This window comes from Colius striatus, chromosome W (assembly GCF_028858725.1).
Source record: "Colius striatus isolate bColStr4 chromosome W, bColStr4.1.hap1, whole genome shotgun sequence".
NCBI classification, from domain to species: Eukaryota; Metazoa; Chordata; class Aves; order Coliiformes; family Coliidae; genus Colius; species Colius striatus.
The window spans coordinates 37,694,591-37,712,064 of NC_084789.1; the positions used below are offsets into that span (position 1 = coordinate 37,694,591).

At 48.4% G+C, this 17,474-nt stretch overlaps 1 protein-coding gene across 7 annotated transcripts in view; it reads right to left on the bottom strand.

The window, feature by feature from the left end:
* LOC133628529 (ras GTPase-activating protein 1) overlaps positions 1-17,474 on the bottom strand; it is a 128,495-nt gene that overhangs the window by 100,960 nt on the left and 10,061 nt on the right. Inside the window, exons 1-2 of one of the 7 annotated variants that reach the window (XM_062016824.1) lie at positions 1,752-1,911; positions 331-1,005 (exon numbers count right to left, since the gene is read on the bottom strand). The exons of the other annotated variants lie outside the window; for them this stretch is intronic. Coding sequence (XP_061872808.1) covers positions 331-452 — 122 coding nt within the window. The 5' untranslated portion in view covers positions 453-1,005; positions 1,752-1,911. Of the gene's footprint in view, positions 1-330; positions 1,006-1,751; positions 1,912-17,474 lie in introns of those variants that run through there. 7 annotated transcript variants of the gene reach the window in all.

Here is a 17,474-nt window from a genome sequence, read left to right on the forward strand (position 1 = left end):
TGCAAACATGCTTCTAACAAAACCCCACGTCCTGTATCAGCAAGAAACTTCTCTACAAGGGCAGACAGAAATAGCCAAATAACGCATGTCAGTTTCTGGCTAGGGTTTCGGCTTCTATGACAACCAGACCTTCTTTGATGACTGTAACCTGCTAGGATGGGATGGAATACACTACGCAAGGGAATCTTTGGGAATAGGCTGGCCAACTTGGCGAAGCGGGCTTTAAACTGAAGGACTCAGGAGGCGGAGTACAAAATGTCAATGCTCGTGCCATCCCATCCAACGGGGAAACACATCGGGCCAACCAAAACAGCAGCGAATGCTCCTTACCTGCATGCCAAGATGAGAGTCAGAAGGCTGACTGCCCCAAGGGAGTGTCTAGCTGTGGAGGATCCTCTTGCACCCATCCAGGGAAACCTGCACACTTGAGTAAGCCTCTGTGATGCTGTCATGGTTTAGCGAGGAGCCGTTTTTGCTTGGCAACAGGGGGACGGGGCTGCAGTGCAGACCCGGTTATGAGTTCTTGGACTTTCTCCCAGCTCTTGGGTTCAGACCCACCTCCAGCCTGGCTGGGCCAATCTGGCGGGAATTTGAAGTGTTTCGTAGGAGGTGTAGGAGTGGTACAAGACGGAGGCGACCATGCGGACCCCACAGTCAGAGAAGGAGGAAGGAAGGAGGAGTGCCGGACCGGAGACCCCTCTGCAACCCATGGCGAGAACGCAGGCTGTGCCCCTGCAACCCATGGAGGGCAATGGCAGGACTGAGAGCCACCAGCAGCTCCGAGTGAGTGCACCCGGACGGGCAAGGGACTGTGTGAGGAGGCGGCCATGCCGCAGGCCGTACTGGAGTGCTTGAGGGCCACGGAACAGACCCACACGAGAGGCGGAGAGGAGCTGAGTTGCAGCCTTTGGGATGAGCACACATCGGAGCGGCCCATGCAGGGCTGCTGGGTGTGTGAGGTACACCAGGGAGAAGCAGGGAGGATCAGTGAGGAGCCCACCTGCCCTGAGGAGAGACAAATGGCAGAAGCTATCAGGAATAGACTGACTGAAACCTCCATTCCCTGCCCCCCTGAGCCGTTCAGTGGGGGAGGAGTAAAAGACACCGGGATCAGGGCTCTGAGCCCGGGAAGTGGTGAGGGGTGGGGAGAAGGTGGTCTTAAAGGGCTGGTTGTGCTCTTCATCATTGTACCACTCTGTGTTGTTTTCTGTTTGTTATGTTTTGGGGTTTTATGGTTATGTTTTAGCTGGTGGGGGATTAAATTATTTTCTGTTTTCTTCCCCAAGCTGAGTAGCCTTGTTTGTTTTGTCCGGGACCATAAGCAGCAATTAAGCCCTCCCTGCTCTTTAGGAATTCTCAAGTCTGTGGTACTTTGAGTCTAATTGTGGTCTTTTGTCCCTTGATGGGCCTAAACCATGACAGATGCCTGTATACCAATGCATGCAACATGGGGAATAAGCAGGAAGAACTAGATGTGGGTGCGGTCACAGGGCCATGACCTCATTGCAGCTACAGAGACATGGTGGGAGAGCTTGCATGACTGGAATACTGTCATGGATGGCTGTGTACTTTTTAGAAAAGACAGGCCAGCAAGGTGAGTTGGTAGAGTTGCTCTTTATGTGAGAGAGCAACTGGAATCTATTAAGCTCTGCCCAGGCTGGGGACAAATAGCATGTTGAAGAGTTATGGGTGAAGATTAAGGAGCAGGCTAACGTAGAGGGATATCATTGTGGGAGTTGACTACAGGCTACCTGATCAGGAGGAGGAAGTCGATGAGGCCTTCTACAGACACCTGAAAGACGCCTCACAATCACAGGCCCTGGTTCTCATGGGGGACTTCAGCCACCTTGATATTTGCTGGAAAAGTCACACAGCTAAGCATGCACAGTCCAGGAGGTTCCTGCAGTGCACTGATGACAACTTCCTCACACGGGTGGTTGAGAAGCCAACAAGGAGGGATGTGCTGCTGGACCTTCTGCTAACAAATAAAGAAAGGGGTGTGAAGGTTGGGGACAGCCTTGGCTGCAGCGACCATGAGATGGTGGAGTTCAGAATCCTGCATGGAAAAAGCAGGGCAGTTCGCAGGATTGCAACCCTGGACTTCAGGAGAGCTAACTTTGGCCTCTTCAAAGACCTGCTTGGAAGAATCTCCTGGGCTAGGACTCTAGAAGGTAGGGGTGCCCAAGAAAGGCATTTCCCCAGGTGCAACATCCAACCGTCTCTTAAACACGTCCAGGGACGGTGACTACACCACCTCCCTGGGCAGGCCCTTCCAATGCCTGACAACCCTTTCAGTAAAGAAATTCCTCCTAATATCCAGCCTGAACCTCCCCTGGCACAACTTGAAACCCTTTCCTCTTGTTCTATTGCTTGTTACTAGGGAGAACAGACCAATCCCCGCCTCGCTACAACTTCCTTTCAGGTAGTTGTAGAGAGTGACAAGGTCTCCCCTGAGACTTCTTCTCTCCAGGCTAAACAGCCCCAGGTCCCTCAGCCGTTCCTCATATGAAATGTGCTCCAAATCCTTTACTAGCCCGCCTCTGTATCCTCTCCAGCACCTCAATGTCCTTCTTGTAGAGAGGGGCCCAAAACTGGACACAGTGTTCGAGGTGCAGCCTCACCAAAGCCGAGAACAGGGGAACGATCACCTCCCTCCTCTTCCTGACAACACTATTCCTGATACAGGCCAGGATGTCATTGGCCTTCTTGGCCACCTGGGCACACTGCTAGCTCATGTTCATGGCTGTCAATCAACACTCCCAGGTCCCTCTCTGCCTGGCAGCTTTCCAGCCACTCCTTCCCAAGCCTATAGCGCTGCTGGGGGTTGCTGTGGCCCAAGTGCAGGACCCAGCACTTGGCCTTATTGAAACTCATGCGATTGGCCTTGGCCCAGCCATCCAGCCTATCTAGATCTTTCTGTACAGCTTCCCTACCCTCAAGCAGATCAACACTTCCACCCAGCTTGGTTTCATCTGCAAACTTACTAAGGGTGCACTCTATCCCCTCATCCAGATCATTAATAAAGATATTAAACAGGAGTGGCCCCAGTAGTGAGCCCTGGGGAACACCACTCATGACCGGCTGCCAACTGGATTTAACTCCATTGACCACATCGCGTTGGACCCGGCCATCTAACCAGTTTTTCACCCAGGAAAGTGTATGCCCATCCAAGCCAAGAACAGCCAATTTCCCTAAGACAACGCTGTAGGAAACAGTGTCAAATGCCCTACTGAAGTCAAAGTAGACAACATCCACAGCCTTTCCTTCATCCAATAAGTGCATCACCTTGTCATAGAAGCAGATCAGGTTTGTTAAGCAGGACGGACCTGCCCTTCATAAACCCATGCTGACTGGGCCTTATTGCCTGGTTGTCCTGCATGTGCTGCACAATAGAACTTAGGATGATCTGCTCCATCAGCTTCCCAGGCACTGAAGTCAAATCGGTGTATCCCTATGAGTACAGAAAACAGGTAAAGGAGGTAAAAGGACTCAACGGATAAGCAAAGAGCTTCTAGAAACAATTCAAATGAAAGAAGTCTATGGTACGTGGAAAAAGGGCCTGGCCACTTGGGAGGAGTATAGGAACGCTGTCAAGGAGTATGCGGGGATGAAACAAGGAAGGCTACAGCCCTCTTGGAATTAAATCTGGCACGGTACGTAAAGGGGAACTTCTTCAAGTACATCAGCAACAAAAAGAAGACTAGGGAAAATGGGAGCCCGATGCTGAACGTGGTGAGTGCCCTGGTGACAGTGTATACAGAGGAGAAGAAGCTACTGAATGCCTTCTTTGCTTCGGTCTTTACTGCTAAGGCTGGCCCTTGGGAATCCCAGTCCCTAGAGGGTAGAGAGCAAATCCAGAAAAAGGAAGACTTTCCCTTGGTTGAAGATGACTAGGTTAGGGATCTACGAGGCAAGATGGGCACTCAGAAATCCATGGGTCCTGATGAGATGCACCTAAGAGTGCTGAGGGAGCTGGCTGATGTTATTGCTAAACCACTCTCCATCATTTTTGAATGATCATGGAGTACAGGTGAGGTGCCTGAGGACTGGAGGAAGGCCAATGTCACTCCAGTCACCAAAAAGGGCAAGGAGGAGAACCTGGGAACTTACAGGCCACCCTGGAAAGGTGATCGAAAGGCTCATCCTGGAGTTTCAACAAGGGCAAGTGCAGAGTCCTGTACCTGGGGAGGAACCATGCAGCAGTAGAGGCTAAGGGTTGACCTGCTGGAGAGCAGCTCTGCGGAGAGGGACCCAGGAGGATGGACAACAAGTCAAACATGAGCCAGCAATTAGCCCTCATGGCCAAGAAGGCTAATGGTATCCCCAGGTAAATTATAAGAGTGTGTCCTGGGTTTGGCAGGGATAGGGTTAATTCTTCCCAGCTGCCAAAAGGCGGTGTGACCAGGCTATTCAATCCCATGGGACATCATGCTCAGGATATAGGGGCAGCTGCCCAGCTGCGGTGGCGGTGCGTCAAGTGCGGGAATTGCAGCTGCTGCGTCGGGCTGCATGTTGGGCTGTGAGCAGTTACACCGGGCATCGCTTGCTTTCTGTGTCCCTTGGCTGTCATTGTAATGGCTTACTATTTGTGTTGTTCTACTAAATTGTCCTTATCTCAACCCACAAGGTCCTAAAACTCTCTCTTGATCATAGAATGGTAGGGTTGGAAAGGACCTCCATAGATCATCTAGTCCAACACCCCTGCAGAAACAGGTTGCACAGGAACATGTCCACAGGGAGGTCTTGAAGACCTCCAAGGAAGGAGACTCCACAGCCCCTCTGGGCAGCCTGTTCCACGGCTCCGTCACCCTCACAGTAAAATAGTTTTTTCTTAAATATAAGTGGAATCTTTTGTGTTCCAGCTTCATCCCATCACCCCTTGTCCTGTTGCTAGATACAATAGAAAAAAGGGATGCCCCAACCTCCTGACACCCACCATTCAGTCACCTGACAACCTCAGTCTCCTCTTCTCCAGAATAAACAGCCCCAATTCCCGCAGCTTTCCTCGTATGAAAGATGTTCCAGTCACCTAATCATCTTGGTGTCCCTGCGCTGGACTCTCTCCAGAAGTTCTCTCTCCCTCTTGAGCTGAGGAGCCCAGAACTGGACACAGGACTCCAGATGAGGCCTCACCAGGGCAGAGTAAGGGGGGAGAAGAACCTCCCTTGACCTGCTGGCCACACTCTTCTTGATGCATCCCAGAATGCCATTGGCATTCTTGGCCACCCAAGCCACATTGCTGGCTCATATTTAGCTTATTATCAATCAGGACTCCCAGGTCTCTCTCTGCAGAGCTGCTAGCCTGCTACCCCTAGCCTGTACTGGTGCATGGGGTTGTTCCTTCCCAGATGCAGAACTCTGCACTTGTCCTTGTTGAACCTCATGAGGTTCCTCTCTGCCCAACTCTCAAGCCGGTCGAGATCCCGCTGAATGGCAGCACAGCCTTCTGGGGAATCAGCCAGTCCTCCCAATATGGTGTCATCAGTGAACTTGCTGAGGGTACACTCTGTCCCCTCATCCAGGTCGTTGATGAAGATATTGAACAAGACTGGCCCCAAAACCAATCCCTGTGGAACTCCACTGGCCACAGGCCTCCAACTCGACTCTGTGCCATTGATCACCACCCTCTGGGCTCTGTCATTCAGCCAGCTCTCCATCCACCTCACTGTCCACTCATCCAAGCCACACTGCCTGAGCTTTCTGATGAGGATGTTATGGGAGACAGTGTCAAAAGCCTTGCTCAAGTCAAGGTAGATGACATCCGCTGCTCTCCCCTCATCTAGCCAGCCGCTTATGCACTCAAAGAAGGCTCTCAGGTTGGTCAAACAGGATTTCCCCTTGGTGAAGCCATGTTGACTCCCCCTGATAACCATCTTTTCCTTCATATGTTTAGTGACAACATTCAGGATGAGTCGTTCCATCACCTTTCCAGGGATGGAGGTGAGGCTGACCGGCCTGTAGTTTCCTGGGTCATTCTTCCTGCCCTTTTTGAAGACTGGAGCGACACTGGCCTTTCTCCAGTCCTCGGGCACCTTGCCTGTCCTCCATGATTGTTCAAAAATGCTGGAGAGAGGCTTAGCAATCACATCAGCCAGCTCCCTCCGCACTCTAGGATGCATCCCATCGGGACCCATTGACTTATGAATGTTAAGCTTGGCCACCAAGCCTTTAACCTCTTCCTCTTCCATCCAGGGCAAGTCCTCTTCTGTCCTGGCCATCCTATTATCCTTGGTGGACTGGGCTTCCCAAGCGTCGGCCTTGGCCGTAAAGACTGAAGCAAAGAAGGCATTCAGTACTTCGGCCTTCTCTGCATCCTTGGTCACCAGGGCACCCTCTGTGTTTAGCAGCGGGCCCACATCCCCCCTCCTCTTCCTTCTGCTGCTGATGTACTTGAAAAATGCCTTATTGCTGTCCTTAACATCTCTAATTCTAGAAGGGCTCTAGCCTTCCTACTTGCACCCCTGCATGCCCTGGCAATGTTCCTGTACTCCTCTCAAGAAGCCAGCCCCTGTTTCTACCTCTTATAGGTGGCTGCTTTCTGCCTGAGTTGTCCCAGCAGATCCTTGCTCATCCATGGAGGCCTCCTACCTCCTTTTCCTCCTTTCTTGTGCATTGGGACACACTGATCCTGGGCTTGGAGAAAGTGGTACTTGAAGACTGACCAGCTCTCACGGGCACTTCTGTCTTCTAGAACCATATCCCATGAGATCCGTCCAAGTAGATCTTTGAAGAGGCCAAAGTCGGTTCGCCTGAAATCCAGGGTCACGGTCCTGCTTTGTGTTCTGCCTCTTCCACACAGGATCTTGAACTCTACCATCTCATGGTCGCTGCAGCCGAGGTTGCCTCCAACCTTCACATCCCCAACCAGGCCCTCTCTATTCCTCAGTACCAGGTCCAGCAGCACACTCCTCCTTGTTGGTTCCTCGATCACCTGCGACAGGATGTTGTTGTTAACAATCTGTAGGAACCTCCTGGACTGCATGTGCTTGGCTGTGTGGCTATCCCAGCAAATATCAGGGTGGTCGAAGTCCCCCATGAGGACCAGGGACTGTGATCGTGAGGCAGCTCTCAGCTGTTCGTAGAAGGCCTCATCCACTTCCTCCTCCTGATCTGGTGGCCTGTAGCAAACTCCTACAAAAATATCACCTGCCTTGTCCTGGCCATTAATTTTTACCCATAAGCGCTCTACTCGTTCCTCAACCCCACCCAGGCACAGTTCAGTACACATTAATTGTAAATCCTCTCTATCAAGTCATCCAGAAGAAAAATTACTTTAAATGGGGACCTGAACAACAGCAAGGCTTTCAGCAGATAAAACAAGAAATTGCTCAGGCAGTAGCCCTTGGGCCAGTTTGGACAGGACCAGATGTAAAAAATGTGCTTTACTCTGCAGCAGGAGAGAAGGGCCCTACCTAGAGCCTCTGGCAAAAAGGACCTGGTGAGACTCGAGGCTGACCCCTCGGGTTCTGGAGTTGGGGATACAAAGGATCCAAGGCCCGATGCACTCCAACCGAGAAGGAGATATTGGCAGCATATGAAGGAGTTGGAGCTGCCTCAGAAATGATCGGGATGGAAGTACAACTCCTCTTAGCACCCCGATTGCCAGTGCTGGGCTGGATATTCAAAGGGAGGGTCTCCTCCACACATCATGCGACTGACGTCACATGGAGTAAGTGCGTTGATTACACAATGAGCTCGTATAGGAAACCCCAGTGGCCTAGGCATCCTGGAAGCGATCATCAACTGGCCAGAGGGCAAAGACTTTGGAATATTGCCTGAAAAGGTGACACGTGCTGAAGAGGCCCCACCAGCTGTCAGAAAATGACAAGCAATATGCTTTGTTCACCGATGGGTCCTGCCGTATTGTGGGAAAACATCGAAGGTGGAAAGCAGCTGTGTGGAGTCCCCTATGACAAGTTGCTGAAGCTGCAGAAGGAGAAGGTGAATCAAGTCAGTTTGCAGAGGTGAAAGCCATCCAACTGGCTTTAGACATTGCCAAACGAGAAAAACGGCCAATACTATGCCTCTATACTGACTCATGGATGGTGGCAAATGCTTTGTGGGGATGGCTACAACAATGGAAAGAGAATATCTGGCAACGCCGGGGCAAACCCATCTGGGCTGCAAGACATCGCTACCCACCTGGAGAAGCCGATTGTGAAGGTGCGACATGTAGATGCCCACATACCCAAGAACCGGGCCAATGAAGAACATCAGCACAACCAGGAAGTGGACCAAGCTGCCAAAATTTAAGTAGTTCAGGTGGATTTAGACTGGCAGCATAAAGGCAAATTGTTTGTAGCTTGGTGGGCCCATGATGCCTCAGGACATCAAGGAAGAGATGCCACCTATAGATGGGCTCGAGATCGAGGAGTGGACTTGACCTTGGATGCTGTGGCACAGGTCATTCATGAATGTGAGATATCTGCCGCTATCAAACAGGCCAAACGGATGAAGCCTCTGTGGTATGAAGGACGATGGCTCAAGTATAAATACGGAGAGGCCTGGCAGATTGATTACATTACACTGCTACTGACTCGCCAAGGCAAGCGCTACTTCCTCACCATGGTGGAGGCAACCACTGGATGGCCGGAAACATATCCTGTTCCTCATGCCACCACCCGGAACACGATCCTGGGCCTGGAAAGGCAAGTCCTATGGTGACACGGCACCCCAGAAAGGATCGAGTCAGACAATAGGACACATTTCCAAAACAACTTTATAGACACCTGGACCAAAGAGCATGGCATCGATTGAGTCTATCACATCCCCCATCATGCACCAGCCTCTGGGAAAATTAAGCGATACAATGGACTATTAAAGACCACATCGAGAGCGATGGAGGCTGGGACCTTCAAGCATTGGGGCATGCATCTAGCAAAGGCCACCTGGATAGTCAATACAAGGGGATCTGTCAATTGAGCTGGCCCTGCTGAATCAGAACTCCTACACACTGTTGAAGGGGATAAAGCCCCTGCAGTACGTATGAAAAATCTGTTAGGAAAGATGGTTTGGTGTAGGTACAAATATGACTTGGACCAGCCAGATACTTCCTCAGCTTGAATAAAGATGGTAGGGACAAGATAATGCAGCTGGCAAGCTGCTTCCAATTATCAGAAACAGGTGCTGCAAGTTAATCAATTGGGCCCTGGGTGATCACGTGAGCAGAAGCAGCATATAAGGAAGTAGCTAGCAAATGAAAGGTAGCTTTGAGTCAATGCTGTTGGTTGTACTATGTTGTCTGTGTATGTCTCTGTACGCCCATTACCTAGCCTCTCTACATCTTTGGATGAATATTACTTGCACCATTACAACACTTGGTGATCCCGACGTGATCAGCCAAATTTGTTGGATCAGAACCATCGGAAGAAAATCACTTGGATCTCTGCCTGAAAGACATCTGATAAGGCAAGTGAGCGGTCTAAAACCGGTATAATGGGAAAGGCAGTAAGCAAAGGGGAAAACCCTATCGACACCCTCCAGCATATCCTTTCTGAGAAAAGATTAAACTACGAAAGAGAGATTTTGCTAAGACTTGTAAGATGAGGACAGGATGTAGGTTTCTTCACCTCCCCACAGGATGTATATGAAATGGGACATTGGGAAAATCTAGGAGATACGTTGAATGATGCAAGTGGGCTGCGTAAACCAATATCATCCATTCTACAACGGCTACAAGCTGAGCAGGCTGTGGCTGCTACCGTGAACGCAGAAAACGCTATGCCATCTGCGTTCCCAGTAGACGCTAAGAGAAAATTTGGAGGTGGTGACTTTATAGTACTATCGGCTCCACCTTTAGAAGAAAATACCAAGAGATTCTTTGGAGGTGATAATGTCATAGTACCATTGGCTCCACCTCTAGAGGAGGAAAGTATGGATGTGAGCTTCACCTGTACGAATCCCCTAGAACCCCCTAGGTCACTGCCCCAGGAGCCAAATGCGTGTACTGTTTCTCCTCCCCTCCCACTCACCCTGCCCCGTCCCATCCTGCTGTCATGCCTGAGGGAGTACCTGGCAGAGACCAAAAGTTATGCTTTGCCCATGACACTATGGATCTGCCATTGCCCCTGAGATCATCAATCCCTGAGTATACTCCTCTTCCATCATCACCCCCAACATCTAGTGAAGGGGAAGATCAACAAAGAAAGTTGTTACAGGAAGAATTAATAAGGCACTGAGAAGATATGAAATGGACTTTGGCCCACTTGGAGGAATTGATAGAAAAGCCAAAAGCAACAGCTAATCAACTGTTGAAACAGCTTAACAAATTAACCAAGCCAATGGTTAAAGTTTCACCCCCACAGGTGCTCAGAGACCCCCAGCCGGATGACTATGATCCGGCTAAGAAATGGAGAGGCCTTATATGCGATACGGTAATTGAAGGAGAATTCATTCCGCAAGCCTTTCCAGTAGTAACAGTACACAATAATCCTGCGTGACGACAATGGGTACCTTTGGATTGGAAGTTGGTAAGGGAAGGCCAGAAAGCCGTGATGCAATATGGTTTGACCAACCCATACGTTCAAACGTTATTAGATCACATTTTCACCAGCGGATTAATGACTCCATTTGACTGCCAGAAGTTAGCAGAAGCCTTCTTGAAGCCCACTCAGGTATTACTATATGAATCTGAATGGGAGAAAAGAGTAGATGTGGCAATTGTGGTCATGACTGTAAGACCAATGGAAAAAACAATCTTGAGGGAATAAAACAATTAATCCACCCTCAATCTATCACCCCATTAAAATGTAAAACCTGTCAATGTGGCGCCATGTATGTTGCTGCAAATTCCTCCAGCAATCTGTATGTCGTTAAAAGAATTGAAGAACTTAACAAGATGGCCAATGGAAACTTGAAAGCAAAAATGGTGTGTTTTTTTACAGATGAAGAGATATTTCTAACAGCTCACAGAAACTATGCTAAAGAAGTTAAAGAAAAGTCCAAAACTACATTCAGGAAACAGAAACATCAGTTGAAGTACAGAGAACTCATCCCTTCTCGCCAGTATGCGTCCCTCCTAGCAACATATATCAGATTATGTTTATTTGGAATGTATGGATTTTTGTGTTATATTGTTCAGCGATATAGCTGTTATTGACCTTTTGTTGTAAACTCATGGCCGTGGGTAAAAATACTTATGTTTTCTTCATGTACCTTTAATTTTGAAATGTGTTGCTGAAGGCTGTCTGGTCCAAAAAGAAAAAGGGGGGAATTGTAGGTAGAAATAGGACTTGGACCAGCCAGATGCTTCCTCAGCTTCAAGCTGGTAGGGACAAGTTAATGCAGCTGGTAAGCTACTGCCAATTATCAGAAACAGGTGCTACAAGTTAAGCAATTGGGCCCTGGGTGATCCCGGGGCAGAAGCAGCATAGAAGGAAGTAGCTAGCAAAAGGAGGGGTGGCTTTGAGTCAACTCTGTTGTTTGCACTAGGTTGCCTGTGTACATCTCTGTACGCCCATTACCTAGCCTCTCTACATCTTTGGATGAATATTACTTGCACCATTACAACAGCTGGGGTCAATCCTGCCTCAGGCAAAGGCAGTCCCATCCAGGGGCTTGTTTTTTGCCCAAGGACCTGGATGTACTTGGTGGGTGATACAGAAGAATGGGGAAGTTTGATGCGTGCCCCAGGGGCATTTGATTTTGGGTAAGGCAAGCCACTAACCTAAATGGTATTAGTTACTGAATAACCACCACTTTGTCTTAAAGGCCCAGGGCTTTGTCCCCTTGCAATGGCTGTATTCATGCACTGGAGTGCCAGAGCCAGTTTCAATACAGGCACTTCAAGTAAGAGCCTGTGGATTTGTGGGTCTGATTCGTGTTACTGTAAACCTGCTGTTCTGCCTTGTATATTTTCTGGCAACCTTTTGCCTTGAGCATGCTCTTCAGGAAGAAGTGATTTCATACAAGGACATGCATCCAGAGCTGAGACTAGAGAAGCTGAAGCAGTGGGTTGATATCATCTGAGCAGGAACCTGGAAGACTGCTCTGAGAGATGGAGCCCTGAAGTCATGGACTAAATTAATGGCCCATGGGCTAAGGGAATAATAACTGTATATAACTATAACTATATATATATATATATATATATATATGTGTGAGTATCAATGACAGGAAAATTTTTAAAAATGTGCCTTATCTGGGCATGACGTACACGGTATAGAATAAGGGGTGGATAATGTCCTGGGTTTGGGGGGGGGATAGGGTTAACTTTCCCCAGCTGCCGCAAGGGGACATGGCCAGACTATTCAAATCCCACGTGACATCAATGCTCAGGATATAAGGGCAACGGCCAGGCCGTGGCGGCGCTGTGGCAAGTGCGGGAACTGCAGCTGCTGCATCGAGCTGAGCAGTTACACCGGGCATCGCTTGTTTTCTGTGTCCATTGGCCGTCATTGTAACTGCTTACGCTTTGTGGTGTTCTATTAAATTGTCCTTATCTCAACCCACAAGGTTCTAGAACTCTCTCTTGATTCTCCTCCCCCTCCTGCTAAGGTGGGGAGGAGTGAGTAACTGTGTGGTTGGGTTATTGTTCAGCCAGGGCTAAACCACCCCAGAGGGGGGCCAGCAGGTCGAGGGAAGTTCTCTTCCCCCTCTACTCTGCCCCCATAAGGCCACATCTGGAGTACTGTGTCCAGTTCTGGGCTCCCCAGTTCAAGAGAGATAGGTAACTTCTGGAGAGAGTCCAACAGAGGGCTACCATGCTGATGAGGGGACTGGAACATATCTCTTATGAGGAAAGGCTGAGAGAACTGGGGCTGTTTAGCCTAGAGAAGAGGAGAGAAGACTGAGGGGGGACCTTATCAGTGCTTTGAAATATCTAAAAGGCAGGTGTCAAGAGGATGGGGCCAGTCTTTTCTCTGTAGTGCCCACTGACAGGACAAAGGGTAACAGACACAGGCTGGAACACAGGAAGTTGAATTTGAACACAACAAATAAACTTCTTTACTGTGAGGGTGAGGGAGCCCTGGAACAGACTGCCCACACAGGTTGTGGAGTCTCCTTCTCTGGAGGCTTTCAAAACTTGCCTGGATGCTTTCCTGTGCAACCTGATCTAGGTTAACCTGCTTTAGCAGGGGAGGAGTTGGACTAGAAGATGTCTAGAGGTCCCTTCCAACCCCTCCCATTCTGTGAAAGTTAAATAGACTATACAAATACAAATCACATATCCCCGCAGAAGCGGTACACCACTGTAGATACTGTTTACATTGGCAAAAGCTGCAGTCTTGTTAGTATAGGTCTCTCTTGCTTCTCCTCATCCCAATTAAAATAAGTTAAACCAGTAAAAGAGTTGTTTCATCTGTACACTGTATAGCAATTGAGGCAACATTAGAAAGATCATGTCTGTGGTGGGTCCAACATCTAACCACCCCACACAGCTGCTTGCTCACTCCCCCCAACTCCCAGCATGGGGAGGGAACAGGAAGAGCAAAAGCAAGAAAATTAGTTCATGGGTTGAGATTAAGTTTAATAAAGAATTAAAGAAGGGGGCTGGGAGAAACAAAAAAAAAAAAAAAAAAAAACACCCAAAAAACAACAGAAGCAACATAAAGGCAATCACTCACTACCTCCCACAAGCAGACCAACACCCAGTCAGTCTCTGAGCAATGGCTACCTTGGAAGACACACATTCCTTCCTTTCCCCCCCCCCTTTTTTTTTTTTTTAATTGCTGAGCATGACTCCATATGGTATGGAATATCTCTTTGGCCCATTTCTGTCATCTGTCTTGGCTGTCTCTCCTCTCAATCTTCTTGCCCACCTCTAGCCTGCTTGCTGGAGGGCAGGGGGAGCACAGAGAGAAACGGAGAACACCTTGACACTGTGCAAGCACCTGTTCAGCAAGAGCCAAGATACCAGTGTTATCAACACTGGTTTTGCCACAAATCCAAAACAAAGCACCACAGGGGCTGCTATGAAGAAAGTTAACTCCAGCCCAGTCAGACCTAGGACACTCTTAGAAGGCTCTGTACCATTTAGAAATTTATAGGTCAAGATCTAAAACTTAAATTTGCTGTTGCAAATGCCAAACGCTTTCAGTTAGGAGCAATGCTTAACATCTCTCAACTTTATGCCAAACATATTTTTTTTTCCTGAAGAGATGCAAAACTTTGTCTTACCTTCCTATCCAAACTTTAATTCTTTTCATGAGACTAATATTATAATGCACTGTAGGTATCAAAGAAACTTGCCAAGCTATTCATAAAAAGAAAGCTGACCCTCTGGCTGTGACTCTTATCAAATGTACTCATTTCAAACTACTCACTGCTACTAAGATTTATACCCTTCATCGTTGCCAAGGACAACATCCCTATAATTTCTTGTCACCTCTTATTTTCTTGCCTAGCCCTAACGAGGAACACTTCTGTGTTTCCAAAGTTAACTTTGCAAGTTTTAATTTATGATAATTGTACTGGGTTTGGCTGGAGTGGAGTTAATTTTCTTCATACTGGCTGAATGAGAATGAGAATGAGAACTGGCTGAATGACAGAGACCAGAGGGAGGCGATCAATGGTGCTAAGTTGGAGGCCTGGGACCAGCGGGGTTTCCACAGGGGTCGGCTCTGGGGCCAGTCTTAGTCAACATCTTCATCAATGACCTGGATGAGGAGACAGAGGGCACCCTCAGCAAGTTCACCGATCACACCAAACTGGGAGGACTGGCTGATGCACCAGAAGGTTGTGCTGCCACTCACCGAGATCTCGACTGGCTTGAGAGTTGGGCAGAGAGGAATCTCATGAGGTTCAACAAGGACAAGTGCAGAGTCCTGCACCTCAGGAAAAACAACCCCATGCACCGGTACAGGCTGGGGGTTGACCCGCTGGAGAGCAGCTCTGTGGAGAGAGACATGGGAGTCCTGGTTGATAATAAACTGAACGTGAGCCAGCAATGTGCCCTGGTGGCCAAAAAGGCCAATGGCATCCTGGGATGCATCAAGAAGAGTGTGGCCAGGAGGTCAAGGGAGGTTCTCTCTGCCCTGGTGAGGCCTCATCTGGAGTACTGTGTCCAGTTCTGGGCTCCCCAGCTCAAGAGAGACAGGGAACTTCTGGAAGGAGAGTCCAGCACAGGGCCACCAACATGATCAGGGGACTGGAACATCTTTCTTATGAGGAAAGGCTGTGGGAATCTGGGGCTGTTCAGCCTTGAGGAGACTGAGGGGGGACCTCATTAATACTTACAAGTATTTGAAAGATGTATGACAAGAGGATGGGGCATACAATTGGCCTCAGCCCATCGATCCAGCCTCTCCAGGTCCCTCTGAAGCGCCTTCCTGTTAAGCATATCTACACTCCCGCCCAGCTTCATATCATCTGCAAACTTACTGAGGGTGCACTCGATCACCTCATCCGGATCATCAATAAAAATATTAAACAGAACAGGCCTCAATACTGAGCCTTAGGGAACACTACTAGTGACCAGCTGCCAAATGGATTTAACTCCATTCACCACCATTCTCTGGGCCCAGCCATCCAGCCACTTTTCCACCTAACAGAGTACATCCATCCAAGCCATGGGCAGACAGTTTATCCAGGAAGTGTCGATATCACAAGAATATTTTGGTTATTGCTGAGCACTGCTTACACAGCATCAAGGCCTTTTCTGCTTCTCAGTCTGCCCTGCCAGCAAGTAGGCTGCGGGTACACAAGAAGTCAGTTGGGAGGGGAACACAGCCAGGACAGCTGACTCCAACCAACCAAAGGGATATTCCATACCATATGACATTATGCTCAGCAATAAATCTAGGAGGATGAAGGTTGGCAGGAGTTGCGGTTGCTCAGGGACTGGCTGGGCATCAGTCAGTTGGCGGTGAGCAACTGTTTTCTTTTGCAACATTTGTTTTTCATGGGTTTGTTGGTTGGTCGGTCCTGCATCATAGTGTGTCATCCATTCGTCCATCTCCACTCTCCCCCCCTCCCCCCCCCCTTGTATTTTCCCCTCTTTTTTTTTTTTTTTTTTTTTTTTTTTTAAATTACTAAACTACCTTTATGCCAATCCACGAGTTTCCTCACTTTCACTCTTTCAATTCTCCTCCATCACAGAATCTTAAGGGTTGGAAGGGACTTTGAAAGATCATCTAGTCCAACCCCCCTGCCAGAGCAGGCCACCTAGAGTAGCCCTTCTTGTTGTCCTTGATCTCCCTTGCAAGGTACGACAGACACTCCAATGAGGCTTTAGCTTTCCTAGTTGCCTCCCTACAGCCTCTGACGACAGTCTTCTATTCATCCCAAGTGGCCATCCCCTTCCTTCCATGATCTACAGACTCTCTTCTTCCACTTGAGTTTGCCCAACAGTTCCCTATTTAACCATGGGGGTCTCCTGGCTCCCTTTCTTGATTTCCTATCCGCTGGGATGCTCTTGAGCCTGAGCTTGGAAAAAGTGATGAAGACCAACTATCTTGGGCCCCTTTATCCTCTAATACCCTGTCCCAAGAGATGCTGAGCAAGGAAATATTTCCAACTGTCAGTTTAAAATCAAAAGCGGCATGTTCAAAACTCCAAGCCTACACATCGTAACCTTAATTACGGTAAACAAACAGGATGAAGACACAACTAGGAAATCATAAACAGCTCAAATTCTGTGCATTGTGACATATACACAAGCAACATACAGCTGCATAAGAGACCATTCCTGACACTTCAGCCACTTCCTGTAGTTGAGAGTCCTAAGCCAGCCAGGTCATGAATTTCATTTAATGAGTTGCACAGGGAGACAAGAGAGCTGTTATCTCTAGCCTACAAACAAGAGCTCCTTACTTTTCCACTGTTCCACTGAAGAAGTTAGATACCAGAAAATGTCACACCAGTCTCATTAGGCCCAGCTAACAGACCTTCTACTGTGAGCATGAATGTTATTACACTACAGCTCATGAGACGATCACAGAACGCTTAGCAGCCCCCAACACTGAAGCACTACAAGGTTCATGAAAGACAGGCTGTTCACAAAGAGGGAGCAGATAGTGAATTTACTACCTGGAAGGAGGCGGTTGGTAGCCCACGTGTGGAAGCAGGTCACATGGTTCAACCAAATCCCTTTACTTACATATTTCCTTTTTACATATGGGAAAAACAAATATTCTGAGGCTTTGTTGTTCCACTAAAGCATTTTGCTTTTACAGTATGTTGCAATTTTAACTTAGGAACACAGTAGCCCAGGGAAGAAGGAATGGAAGGAGAAAGCACTGGAGGGGAGCAAAAACGCTTTTCAGCAACTTAGTAGAAATGAAGATAATAAGTGTTGCAAGTCTCCCTGTTTCAGTCTAAAAACCAAGTTATAGCAAGTAGGAAAATCCATCATCAAATGCCACCCCATTTCGCTCTTCTCCTTAGCCATACCTGACTGCATCAACAAAATCCAAAAGAGTGGAGAAGTCCCAGGAGACATGGGCAAAGCTATAAATTCACAATCATGGGGGTTATCAAACAAGATGGTTATCGGGGGAGTCAACATGGCTTCACCAAGGGGAAATCCTGTTTGA